Source organism: Teleopsis dalmanni, chromosome X (assembly GCF_002237135.1).
Source record: "Teleopsis dalmanni isolate 2A chromosome X, ASM223713v2, whole genome shotgun sequence".
In the NCBI taxonomy this organism is placed as follows: Eukaryota; Metazoa; Arthropoda; class Insecta; order Diptera; family Diopsidae; genus Teleopsis; species Teleopsis dalmanni.
This window is the reverse complement of record NC_051848.1, coordinates 47,297,083-47,311,992: the sequence shown is the minus strand read 5'-3', so window position 1 is coordinate 47,311,992 and position 14,910 is coordinate 47,297,083. Positions and strand designations below refer to the sequence as shown.

The window sequence follows — 14,910 nt, the reverse complement described above, 5'->3', positions numbered from 1 at the left end:
TGTGTGTGTCCTACAGGATTTTGTGTTTGTTACAGGATTTTTCTTTAATTTTTTTTTTTTTTTTTTGATTTTTTTGTTTTTTTTTCTCACATATTTTCCGTTTACTCTGTGTGCTTAGTTATCCACTACTATTTTGTTATATTTTTTTCCTGCTCCTTATTCACTTAAGCAAAAAGGATAACAAGGATGCCTAGAGGACAAATATTTTATCAAGTGTCAAATACACACGCTGCTTAAAAATACGTCCTCGACGAACTGTGTTTGTTGTAAGTGCTTATGATTGCGTGTAAAGTTGCATTTAGCCACCCTTGCCGAATTACGTCGCACTTCCTATCCTTATCCTTTGCCCATAATAGTTGAAGCAAGTGTTGCGTTTCTCGTATCTCAACAAAAAAAAAGGAATTATAAATAATACATTGAAATTTATTTCTGAAAATCATGTTCGTTTTTTCTAATTCTCACTGCTTAAACGGAAGCTTTCCACAGTTCAAATTTAAATTTGTTTCATAGACTAATACACAAATCAATATATCAGGCTAATTATTGTAATGTTTATTGGAATTTTAATCTTTATTTGAGCAAATGAAAAAAAAAAATACAATTCGTAGTTGGTTTGTGTTCTGAGATATGGGTTATTCTATATAGGATATCTAGTATCTGCAAAATTTTATATGCTGTAAACAATTTTTATCAAAATAGTACTAGATACAGTCAAACTTCCATAACTTGAACTTCTATAACTCGAATTTTCTATAACTCGAACCAAAAACAGTGCACTAAGGTTTTATAGAACAAATTACATACAATTCTGCTTCCATAACTCGAACTTCTATAACTCGAACTTCTATAACTCGAACTTCTATAACTCGAATTTTCTATAACTCGAACCAAAAACAGTGCACTAAGGTTTTAGAGAACATATTACATACAATTCTGCTTCCATAACTCGAACTTCTATAACTCGAATTTCTCTATAACTCGGTCACAAATTTTGTTACGTGCCGATAGAAATATGGGAAAGTGCATTCTATAAGTCGAATTTTTGTTTTAAGTATAAATGCATTTTGCTGTTATGGGAAGTTCCTTTTTCCCAACCAAATGTTGAATTTTTTCTTTCTTAAGTTGCTTCTTTGTTCAAATGTCAGTCGCTGGCAGCGTGGTTTAAAGTAAATAAAATAACTTCCAATGCTTCTCTCTTAACGATTGTATTAGGCTTGACAATGAAATTTGTATATCAAGCTTTCCTACAGATGACGATATTATTAAGCATTATATATAAGTCTGAATTATTGGATGCGATTCATTCAGTTGCGATTCATTCATGCAGACAAGACTCATTCAGAATTCTGAATTTTTATTTACAAACGAATGATACTCACTTTAACTGATAATCACTATAAGACTTGAAATAAATTGGAATCCCTTTTTACTGAAAACAAGAAAAAAAAATTAAAATCCCAAACACTAATTTCTAATTATTTTACTTTACTGTAACTTCCGTGCTGTATTTGATTTTAAATAAATATTGTAAAATATAATTCTATTTATTATGTTGAGGCAAGTTGAGTCAGTGCACCTGAGCACTTTTACTCTCTATTAACTGCGAGGTTTCTTCAAAACCCCTCTTTGCGCCTTGACTGGATTATTGTTTATCACTTCATCAGACTAGGCAATAATTGACCTCAGATCTGCATACCTCCCCGAGGAGCCTGTAACCATTCTGAGATTTGATAACGCGGTGTTAGTAAGTCTGTCAGATTTCGCAAATAATTTCAGGGCTCTATCCTTTATGTATTTTTGATGGGATCAATCTTGAGGTCCCTAAGGATGTCATTCGTCCTAATGTACCAAGGAACTTTGAAAAGTCTTCTCAGAGCCTGGCTTTGTGCAACTTCTAACTGGTGAGTAGTAGTGTTTGAAGCTTTGCTAAACGCTACACAACCATATAGAAGTGACAGACAAATTATTTGGTTATATATCAGTTTCCTGTTCTTAGCATTGAGGTTTTCATTTCTAAATAGCGGTTGGAGGTAATGAAGAATTTTGGCGCAGCTAATTCTTTTCAGTTGAACATGTTTAAGCCATGTGAATCGTTTGTCCAACGTGATGCCGAGATATTCAACGCTATCCTCCCAGTTTATCACCATATCACCCACTCTCACTCTCGACGGATTCTGTCTCCACTTACGCGTTATAAACAGAGCCTTAGTTTTTTCATTATTGATTTTAATTTTCCATTTCTGAAAATACTCTAGATAAGATTTATATGCTCTTGAAGTGTGTTCGTTATGTTGAGAGCATATTTATCTGAGTATAGCATACACGTATCGTCAGCATATAACGCCAGAATCGAGGGACCTAACATTGGAATAAATGTTGTAGAGAGTGGGGAAAGTGGCAATAATAAAAAAAAAAATACAAAAAAATAAGAAAAAAATAAAAAAAATATAAAAAGAAATAAAAAAACATCATGGCCCTCATCATGGCCATGGTAATTAGTATAAATAAGCGTTTTTATAGTCATAAGATTTTCCCTGTTCGTTAAAAAAAGTATTAACTTGTAAAATAATTCATATACATATCATATATAATAATAAATAAATTTTAACGCATTTGTTTTTTAAATACTTTCAGTTATGCTGTGATGATTGGACTCATTGATGTCCTTTCGCAACATTGCCTTTCCATCCAAGGTCCCATTAGCGAAGATGCAAACCTTATGCTCTCAACCTTAGCCACAGTTGGATTATTAACGAGGTTCGTGGATATATGCCCAAATGGTGAGTAATCAATGAATTACAGCAAAGATAAAACAACAATTTGTACCTAAATTGGTCTCAATGGTGTTTCACACATTTCGATTAATTTTCTTTTATTTTAGTTTACAAATTTTGCTTTAAAAAAATCTTACTGCGCGGTCATTGAAATCCTTTTTTTTATTGTAGTTTCAGGATCGTACGACGCGTCTAGATTCCTGCAAACGATAAAATCAACTCAAATATTTGGTGCTATTTCCTGCCTTTACGTTAATATTGCAACTGCTGGTAAGTGTGTGCGTCTGTTTTTAACCTGGTATTTATGATTGAACCGACTCGCTAATTTGATTACTCAGTGGCACATTTTATAACTTCTTCGATAATCAAGCCTAAAGTGCATTTTACGGACGGTTTACTTTCAAAACAATGCATAGACGTGAGTTTTCGGAAGGAAAGGAAATTAAGTCAATTTCCGCTTTATCTGAATTCCTCACTCTCAGCGTTGTTGTTTAAGTGTTTTATTACGGCATTTCAGTTATAATAAAATAGAAAAACAGTTTTTATTATAAATTATTTTGTTATTTAAAAATACATATGTTGTCCATTTGCAGGTGATGATGTAACAGTGAAGATGATTTCTCTTGCTGCAACTTCCTTCAATTTGTTTATATCTTTAGCAGTATTAGATCCAGCAACATATCAGGTGAGTAATTAAATATTGATTAATAAAAATATATAAAACTCTCATTGAATACATTTATTATTGTTTTTGATTATATATATTTCTTCCATTTGAAGTTGTCACCATACTTTCTGCCTTTCCTTATAAAACAGGGTTTTTATTCCCCATTGAATAGATGATGAGAAAAAAACACTTCAAGAAAAATTGAAGCAGTTACAGAACTTTAAATTTCTATAAATGTTTCAATGACAGTTCAATTGCTTTCCTCTGGATACCATTAAACTCATGCATCCTCTCAAATATTCTTTTTGTACGCCTGTCCAAAGCAAAGAAATATTTTGCATTTGCGGAAATGACTCCTTGAAAAGTTTGAACTCGAAGAAAAAACTTCTGGCGTATCGCACAGAGCTCAGAGCTGTACGGTTTTTTTTTACTAATACTGTTGGTACTGTGTTTGCTTTGAATTTTTTGTTTTTAATTTCGTAACGATTTCACGTTTGAAAAACTTTAAGAGAGCAAAGCAAAGATTGTGGATGGATTTTGAATTTTCGGTTGGTTCGGTTTTGTTTGGTTTGCTGGCTAAGGTTGATGGTTTATTTATACACATACCAGGTCAAAAAAAGTTTCTGAATAAACAATTTCGGTTGTTATGGCAGAAGATTATTTAAAATTGTTCAGTTATAGTGGCATAATCCCAATTCTTTATTTGAGATCAACTGTTTTTAGTTTTTTTTTAAGGAAAATTCAAATAAATTTAATTTAAATAGTTGACATATAGAGTACTGCTCTCTTAACTGATTTGTTATAATTTTATATATATCTATTACGTTCTCTATCATAACTATCATAAATCTTTTAAAAGTTTCATACAAAATTGTGTCATAACTATATTTTCTTATTAAGTTGGGTCTCATATGAATTATATGTCATCCACGAATAAAAATTCTCAATATAATTTTCAATATAATGAAAGGAGATTTGACTGTATTCTTAATTATAATTCTTTCAGTCACATTTATAGTTAAAATATCTGTATTTTTTATTTTATTTTAATTTTTGTTTTTATATTTCAACTATTTCTATCAGTTTGCGAATGGGAGTAAACTATGCTATGAGATAGATTACAGTGTGTAGGGCTCAGTATATTTTGTCTTGGCCTTTCCTTGGTAACTAACCTTAACCGTGTCTAGATACTGCCATTAGGCAATACACAGTGGTGATAGATAGATAATTATGTATTTGGTTATAGAACCATCTCAGTGACAAAGCTCCAGTTTGCAGGTAACTGAAGGTATAAATTAACAAATATGAGTATGAAAGAATATCCCTCCCTAAAATTATGCCTAAAATACCCCATAAAAATTATGGGACACTTAGATTACTATATAATACGCTATATGTGTATACATTTTATGTTATACCAAAATCAGGATTTACCAAAAGTAAATATCAGGCAACAAGAATCAGGAATACGGAATTATCGCTCAACTAGTCCAATTCTAAACTTCTAAAGAATTTCCTGACAGGTGTGACAGTATTTTAACTAAGTGTTTAGGGCACAAAATACCACTGCCTAGATAGTCAAGTCTGCGTTTTGCCACGACTAGGTAGGCGCATAGAACGTATTAAGCTGTTACCTGTTGCTCTTGGCAGAGTCGATAGAAATCGTCTGCCAAACCAATCTTTTTTAGGTTTTATCGTAATCTACAGTGATCTGTTAGTAGTTCAGTGTTGAGTTTGATGTCTTTTCTTCTTAAGTTTAGATTAGCTTCAGCCTTTATATGTTCAGAGATACTAACACTTTTTGACTGCCGCATACCTTTTTGGGCTCTCCACAAATCAGTTAAGTTTGAAGCTCTTGTTAACTCCGCAAAAGGGTTTTGGGTATATGATAGGTGTTATTGCTCTATTTTTGACTATAACATTCGTTCTTTCATTGCCTTCGTGACTCTCATTTCCCAGTATCCATAGCAGAGTCACAGAATTCCTTGTCGCTAGGATGTTGAGAGTATTGAAACACTCCCAAACTAACTTCGATTGGAATGTGAATTTCATTAGTGATTTCAGAGCTGTTTGACTGTGTGAGTGGATACAATTGTTAGTGTTGCAAGTGCTCCTACGTATACATTCTCTAACGGATAGCTCTAGGGCGTAGATCTTTGTCTAGAAACCACATGGCTCATGTTTTGGTGCTGTGAATTAGAAACCTGTCTATAAAGATCATGTGTTTTGTCATCACTGGACTTTTTGTTGTGAAATGACGAAAAAATCATATTTATGGCCATTTTATATGACTTGTCGATTATTCTATGAGCCAACAAGTCATCGAAAATTACCCCAAAAGGGCATAGTACTATAAGATGTATTGCGAAGAACATTTCAACGATATATTTATTATATTTAAAACTTCGAACACAAGTTTATTTGATATACATTTTCTTTCACAACCATAAAATGGTTAATCCTTTATTCAAGTTAACGTTCCGCGTAAATCATCTATGGGCACAAAATATTCTACACAGTCTATATAGTTTGCAACGTAATTTCCACATTAATTAAATAGGACTCAATCGTTGTTAAAGACAACGATGATATCTTAAATTTTTAAGATATCATCCCATGGATGTGCTTCTATAATTCGTTGAATAATAAATACAGTTTGCCATTCTATCATTTTGCCTAAACAAATTCAAACCCATGCATATATGATATCACTTTTGAATGTAACTGTCATGATATTATTTATTAGCATATATGTATCTGTTCTAGGAAGGTAAATATTTAGAGATTCGTGCCTCGTGAAACTAATATAAAATTTGCTCCATTTCGACTTTCACGTATGTTTGCGCCTGTCGTTGCGGTGAATCGGTTTGATATTAGCTGCTGTTATACTTAAAAATTCGATACAAATATTTAAATATGTATTCTGGTATTGTTGGTAATATATATAGACTTGTTTGAATGTTGCGTTGGTTGAAAATGTACTCAAGTACTTACACGCGTCATACAATCAAACGCGAATCAAACTGAATTCGTCCATGATATTCCTAAGTAAAATATCAAAATGTTTACTTTTGTAACAGGCAAACGTCAAACACTTCAATCGTTTTAATCGCTTTCTGAGCTACGTCGGCACCATATTCTATATACGCGTATATATACTATATATCGCACATTCACATGTCTGTGTATATAGGACTATATTTAGAAGTGGCATTGCTGCTCCTTCCGCCGTTGTGGTTGACATTTTAAAATGTATATCCAAACAATTGATATATTTTAATATTTAATTTGTGAATGGCGTGGCGTTTTAAGAAAAATCTGAAGTTTCTGATTTTGCAACTCAATAACAGGCAACCAGGCTCAATACAAAACGTTAAATATATACAAAACGTATAGTAAACTTTTAATCTAAGGATGCCATGGTTATGGTGTTCACGATGCGTGCTAAAAACTTCACTAAATTCTGTTTTAGTTTTGCACTAAAAATGAAAATTGTTAATCAACGTGGAAAGTTCTTTAAATGTAGTATAACTATATCTGTTGAATAGCAGTCAAAAAGAAGTTGAGCTTAATTGATAAATTTTTGCAATTAAGAGATGCAAAACAATCCACTTGATAAAAAAGATATAAAAAAGCCAGTATAAAAAGCCAAAACTTCAAAATCTATGGGACACAGAACTATGGTCCTTCATGGTATAAGTGCTATGTATCTTTTTACAGCCACTTATTAAAAAGGTGGTTTTAATGGCTGATATAGTTTGGTTTATTTTATAAATTTTATTCTAATAAGTATTAAATGTATTTATATGTTTTTATGTTCTAAAATATATAACAAATTGAAATGTAAAAAATTAATCAGTTCAACGATTAATAACGAACGAAGGCAACTCGTTTATGTCACCAGCATATTTTTTGATCTTGAAGTTGGAATACATTGACTCCTTATTTGAGATTTTACCCGTTTAAAAAATCATTATTAAAAACATATACGAGCCGTAAGCAGTCCTTGAGCTGTAAATCATATTCCAATCATTTACATAAATTTGTTGCTTTTGAGGTTGTACAGAACTTTTAGAAGAGCTAGGGAACTGCTAGTTGTAACTCAAGTATTATAAGTCTAACTTCCATAAGAACTTTTGTAAGAGCTGAAGAACTATTTAAGCTACTTGCAAGATTGGATTCAAGTACTATAAGTCTTACTTCTGTTTAAAGAGGAGCAAAAACTCGGAAAATGTACCTTATTCTCGTCGTTCTTAAAACAAATTGAACATAAGTTGTGATTGGCGAGGCTAAAACGAAAGATTTGTTCAACACAACTAGTCACTTTAGTACAACTATTTTTGTATGTAATGAAAACGCATCCTTAGCAGCGGTGCTTCCCTCTTCACAATAAAATCTATAGATTATACATTGCGAAATATCACGTCCTAGCATATCGCAGAATTTTGGGTAAGCCTTTGATCCAAGGGTGCTATTGTCTTACTATAAAAAATGCATATCTATTAAAAGATAATGGATACGGTAAAAGTCAAAATTATGTTGCGATTTGCAATTACGTGTCTACAAGTGTATAGTTGAGGCGCATTTTTCCATAGTCCAACTAATTCAAACCGGAAGTATCTGAAATGGCACTTACCCATCCGAACTTTTCAACAAAAATTCAATTCTAAATTGCCTACAATTTGTGACAACCATACTTGTAAAATAAGAATTGATTTAAAAAATATTATCGAGTAACTAAATAATAGATCGATTGAATAATTGACTGAATAAATGATTGAATGAATGAATGATTGCATAAATGATTGAATAATTGCTCGAGCATGTAACTGATGTCTACTTACCGCCTGGTTTTATTTGCTGTGGTAAATTCGTCTCATGCAGCGACGCCCGCCGCTATTGTTGCTCCTGTTTCAATTTTTGTTGCAGTTGCTGTTCCTGTCGATTGTCAATATTTGCTCATGACGTATTTGCTTGTTATCTTAAATGTTGTTTGTGTATTTTTTGAAAGGTGCATTACGCTTTCTGTTGGCGACTGTGTAAACTAATTTAGACTGTAAACTGTGCAAACTGTGCAAACAGTGCAAACGGTGCAAACGTACGTTATTCGGAACTTAGTACTCGCAATTTATGCAAGCCAAAAAACACAATTTTATTAAATGTTGTCGTCCGAGTCGTAGTCATCGGTTCTGTGCTGAATTTCCTGCACAATAAACATTTTCGTATTATTCATCAATCATAGATGCGACATTTGTTCATTTGCATGCATAAATCAAAAGCTTTACTTATGATTTACCATATTTGAGTCTATACGTACGTTGGTGGCTATCTTAGATACAGATTACTACTTTGATTCTGAAAGAAGACGGACAAGGTGTAGTCGTAGTTAAAATTATTGCTACTATTGCAATTAACGTTATTATTAAAAATACATTATTAACACAAATCCTTTTTAACGCATGTTAATCTCATAGTTATGTTCAGTTACCCTTTATTTTAGTTCCTCATATAACCTTCAATCAGTGGTAAATTTAAACCAACAGCTCAGCTCAGGCCAACTCAGCCCAGCACAGCCCAGCACAGCCCAGTGCAGCCATTCGAATGACTTACAAACATTGCTCAGAAAGCATGTATTAATCATACTTGCCATTCATTGTTGGTTGAAAATATTTATCTATTCACTTAAGTTATTTTTTCAAGTTCATTTTTCTCGATTTTCCAATTAAATTTTTGCTTCAGTTATTTCTTCCCTTTCAATATTGTAACTTCATTTTGTTGTTTACTTTAAATTACCGCAAATAGATAAGTGCGCATCCACAAAATTTTTCCTGAATTTATTTAGCTTCAACAAAAGTACGCAAAGCAAAGCATGCTCCTTTACTCCTCCACCCTTCGATGTCTACTGCTATTCTACTATTCTACTACTCTACTGTTCATTCATCTGCTCTGCACCCTGTTAACTGCATATTTGTATTTGGCATCTTGCGTACTTCAAATTATTTCAAAACTGCTCTGGAAGTTCTGTTGTTTGTTTTGGTGTGCAATCTCGTTCCATCGTCGAATGCAAATAAATTTATTAGGTTTTAATCATTTCGACAACTCAACTCGGTTTTGTTCCGTTTCACAGAGTATCGTTTTGCTTTGTTTTGGATTTATTTACACAAATATTGACTCAAGAAAATGAAAATTTTTCAGCATCAAATACGGAGAAGAGCTTGTGTTTTGTAGATTTCGCAATTAAACGCACTTCATGAAGATATCTTGTCTGTGCTGCGGAATATATTAGACACCGCTCGGCTCAAAAACTGCACACTTCACATTTGTATTTTCCAAGTGGGATACGATATACGTACGTACGCATGGGAGATTATTAGTTTCATTATTCTTCCACTTACCACCTACATTAAATGTGCGATTATAATGTTTAAATAGACTAAGTGAAACTCATTCATAGCTGTATTAAATTTCGAATTAAAAATGGGTTAAATTTTTCATTTTTATCTGAATATTGTTTATTATTGCAATTATTTTTTGTAATTAGATCATCTAGTAAATATGTAAAGTTTGCAATTCCTACAATTCCTATAAAAAGGCTTTATCGTCTTCAATCTGCAAATTTAACTTCCACCAAAAGTTCTATGTACCAATACCCGACAGAAATGACTAGGAACGGAACATACCTTCATTCATTGGAGATTATCATCTGTGGTACAAATTTAACTTCCACCAAAAGTCCCGTGTACGCATATCCGACAGAAATGACTGGGAACGGAACTTACCTTCATTCGCAGGAGACTGCCATCTGTAGTACAAGCATGGTTCCAAAACGATGAAAGGAGTGGGAGCGGGAATCTATGGGGTTGAACGAAAAGAAAAAATATTTGCGAGTGTGAATCAAGAAGACTCAGTTTTTCAGGATGAAGTACACGCAATTGCACTATGTCCACGGGAAAAAACCTATATATTTTCTCTGACAGCTAGAATTCGCTCAACTCGACTTTAACTCAACTTTAATGCTTTTAACTTCTCAAAGATCTTGTTGAAAGAAGCAAGTATCACTTAATATGGATTCCAGGAAACAACGGATTTGAGGTAAATGAGAAAACCTATGAATTAGACAGAAAAGGGTCGGCCTCATATTATATTGGGCTAAAAACCATTCTGCGAAGTGCGGCCCTACTTTTGGAGCTTTTTCAAACTTAAAATTAATGAATGGCTGGAAAAAGCAGCGCAGACTTATTGAGATAGTGTGATTGCTTGTAGACAAGCTAAAGAAAATATGCCGAATCAATCAAAAGCCAGAATTAAGAAGCTACTAATGCTAAACAGAAAAAGCATCCGACTTGTCACAGGATTTCTCACAGAACATTCCGGAGTCGTTATAAGAAACGATAGCTGCAGACTTTGTCACGAAGAAGAAGAAACAGAACACATTCTGTGTTACTGTGATAGTTTTGCCAGACGCAGACTTCGGTACTTATTAACTGCTTTTCCAGTTATAACGAAATTAGGCAACATATCTGCAAAGGATATAATGACATTTTTAACTGCTACGCACCTATTGAACTAAAGAGGGTTTGTCACAATAATTCAGTGACGTGGTAACTTAGTTACCAAAATCCAATCCAATCCTTTCAAAATCCGAACTAATATATAAACAAAGTTCTGAGTTTCATAAGTGCGAAAGCTGTATCATTAATGAAGAAGAAGAAAGCTAATCCCCACAGTGACCGTATACCTGTTATGATGTTGATCCACTCAAGTTTGAGTATGGTGTATTTAAAACATCTATGTACGATATATATGCAATGGGCAATACAGTACATATTACTCAGTTTAAACTGTTATTTTATAGTTTTTGAAAGTTTTTTTGTAAATTCTTGTACAGTTTCACCGATTGATAGCAGTATCATGCTATAAGCATAGGTGGGAGTTGTGTTACAATGTTGTGTTGGTAAATCCCAAGTGAGAAGTAAATTTCTTTATGGAACATCTGCTAGAATTTTACTAAAAAAGGGTTTACGTCTTCGTAGTGATTAACGGTCTGTGAGATATGATTGTGATATATTTAAATATGATTTTTTTAAGAAACCATGCAGCTGTGCAAATAATCACCAATAAGAGACTTTATCAAATAAGAGACTTTATCAAATAAGAGACTTTATCAAATAAGAGACTTTATCAAATAAGAGACTTTTTCAAATAAGAGACTTTTAGACGTATCAAGTCTAAAAAAGTCGTCAACAATATTTTTTTTTACTTCTAGTGTTTTTACGAATATATCTGTTATATCTATGGATTTCGTTTATGATTGAGACAATTTCTTGACCTGAATTTAAATGATAGTATTAATTTCCTTTCATTAACTATTGCATTCAAAAAAGATATATAGTTTTTATTAGTTTATCGGTTTATTGAAAAAAACATATGATTCTAATGTATAGTATCGTAACTATAAAGTCAATAATTTTATGATTAAGTTATTTATAAAACTTTTCTCGTTTATTGGATTGATTTGTAGTAGTAATAAAACGAGTATTAATGAATTTTTCATTGCTGTCGTTTTTTTTTTTTAATCAGTCATATACATTGTGACCGAAAAGCTTTCGGAAATTCTCATTTAAAATTCGCGCGCTGTATATTTTTCGATATTTTAAGTTTATGTAGTTTGGCAGCACTGTCCTTAATTACTATGCCAAAAATGAGCGCGATCTGTCAGACAGTTCGTTTACGGCAGCTGTTGAAACCAGTTCACCTCAGTAGTGCGTTGCGAAAAAAACAATGGAAAAAAATATTGAACAAAGAGTTTGCATCAAATTTTGTTTTTCGAACGAAATTTCGTGTGCAGAATCGTTGCGAATGCTACAAAAGGCTTATGGGGAATCAGTTTTATCGAAAACTCAAGTTTATGAGTGGTACAAAGCCTTTCAGGACTGTCGTACGACCGTCGAAGACATGCCGCGTTCTGGACGACCTTCGACCTCTACCACCGACGAAAACATTGAAAAGGCAAAGGAAATCGTGTTCAAAAATCCTCATGTGAGTGTTAGAGAGATAGCACGAGAGCTAGGCATCGGTCGTGAGATGGCTCGTTTGATTTTGGTGGACAATTTGTGTATGCGACGTGTCAACGCCCGGCTTGTTCCGATTCACCTCAATTTGTTCAACATTATCAACGATTTTAAGGCCAAACATTCAATAAATACCATCGAACAGCCACCGTATTCACCTGATCTTGCACCGTGTGACTTTTTCCTGTTTCCCAACCTCAAATTACCACTCAGAGGAACGCGTTTTGAATCCATAGAAGACGTAAAACAGAATTCGCAGAGGGAACTCAAAGCCATACCGGAAAGCGCCTATAAAAAATGTTTTGATGATTGGAAGAAACGTTGGCATTTGTGTATCGCTTCTAATGGAGCATATTTTGAAGGAGATAAAATAAATATTGATGAAGATTAAGAATTTTGCGTTTTATTTATTTATTTCCGGAAACTTTTCGGTCACAATGTACTTTACAACGTCAACGTCACCGTCAACTCCAACACCCAATGGTTATAAATTGCTTTGGAAAATGTTTATATTTGGCTTATTTGTTTCATCCTCTTCAAACAAATTAAAAGTGAATAAACTGTGATTGCTGTGTTTCTTTCTGTGTGATTAAATATTTTTATTGTGCCTAGCCGGGGCGAACGAAGGGGTTGGTCGGTCAATAAAGCCAATATAGACGAACCGATCAAAAAGCCAAAATTATTAATAATACGTTCCTTTTGCTACCAATGCATTAGAAGTATGGAACCCCATTTATTTGTTTAATTTAATTAGGGCAGTTTGATAAAAAAAAAATTTCTACTTTCCCTTCATTCGATAACCTCAATTTTTTTTCTGTATTGTACTTCTTTAGTTGGTTAGTTTCTTCTCAGCTACTGTTTTGACACTTTTTGGCCTTTTTTGCCGTTTATTTAAGGAAGAGTTTCGTTATGTTAAAAGAAGTTTGACAAAAAAATAGTTGTTTTATTTTTATTTAATGTTTTTATCAGGACATCAGATCGAGGATTTTTATGTTTCATTTCAATTTAAAAGAATATATATCGATTTGGTTCTGATTTTCGCTTTGGTCAAAATATCGATTTTTCTACTGTTCACTTGAAGGTCTTGTAGTTGATCAAGATCCTCAAAGAAGAAGGCGCCTAAAATACTGAGTCACCGTCGTGTATAAGCTGTGCAAATATTAAGCAGATAGGAGGTACTTTCATCGTCTTCTCCACAAGTGCAGCAGGTATTATTAAAGGGGATATTCAAACTTTTAGTATGGTTACCTTATCTATAAGTAAATCTTTCACAGAGCTGATATTATCATAGTATAAAATATCATAAAGAACCAAATATTGCATCATTAGTAGCAGTACTTTCTAAAGTTATAAACACATTACTTTTGATATCTTTAAGATGTTAGTTATCTCACGCAACTTTACTTAATGGCCTTTCAAAATTATTTTGTAGGGTTGTTTTATGTTTTCTGATACAACCGCCGATTTTGGGTCAGCATTATCGGTGTTTCTATGACCACTTCTGAATTCAAATATTCTGTTTATACTATTTAAATATCTAAGTGTAGAGACTTATCAAGCCTCTGCTTGATTTCAACGATCATCTACAATTTTATTTATTAAAAATCAATATTTTATTAAATTTTTTTTATCCATCGTTTTGAAATTTATATAACTACTGCCATTAAAATCACTATAACATAAAAACTAGCTATCAGAAAGTCCTGAAATATCGTTTGAAGAATGCTAATCTCCACAAAACATCTATATTTGGGTCTGTTAAAAATGTTGTCATATGTGTGTCATACTGGATTCTTATTGATTGGTACGATACATTGAATATATTTATCAAAACTTCTTTTCTTCTCTCTCTTAAAGAAATTTTTATAATTAAAATACTTCTATTTAAAAAACTTATTTAAAAAAATTTTAAACTTTAAGGTTGGTCGTATACTGAACTTTTAGTGTATATACGAACCTACGCTATTCTTGTGGTACCACAATGGGCCATTATTTGAGCACAAGTGGACTTTCTTAGATACAAGGCTATCTACCTATGTTTATAAAGAAAGTTATAAATAAAAATATTTATTTTATATACATTATAATTAATTATAATTAACTAAAGAGGAATGTGCTTCTATAAGCAGATACTGTACAGAACTGTATGGAACCGAAATAGATTCATATAATTTTCTCAGTTCAGATCCAATTTTCGTCCCGATCAAAATATCGGTATTGTTTTGTTTAAATCCCTGTTATTTCTTTCATTGTTATTTATTATTTTATCAATAAACTATTATGAAGATTGAATTCAAACATCCAATTTTCGGATTTTTATTAGAAATATCTGTACAAAAAAAAATAACTTTACTACCTGATTTTTTGCCATTGTTAGAACTATTTATATATATATATA

General features: G+C 32.5%; 1 protein-coding gene across 3 annotated transcripts in view; it reads left to right on the top strand.

Annotated features, from left to right (window-relative positions):
- Positions 1-14,910, top strand: part of LOC119687946 (calponin homology domain-containing protein DDB_G0272472) — a 90,602-nt gene that overhangs the window by 68,946 nt on the left and 6,746 nt on the right. For all 3 annotated transcript variants that reach the window (XM_038102509.1, XM_038102510.1, XM_038102508.1), the window contains exons 9-11: positions 2,635-2,780; positions 2,946-3,044; positions 3,368-3,459. In XM_038102509.1, coding sequence (XP_037958437.1) covers positions 2,635-2,780; positions 2,946-3,044; positions 3,368-3,459 — 337 coding nt within the window. The remainder of the gene's footprint in view (positions 1-2,634; positions 2,781-2,945; positions 3,045-3,367; positions 3,460-14,910) is intronic.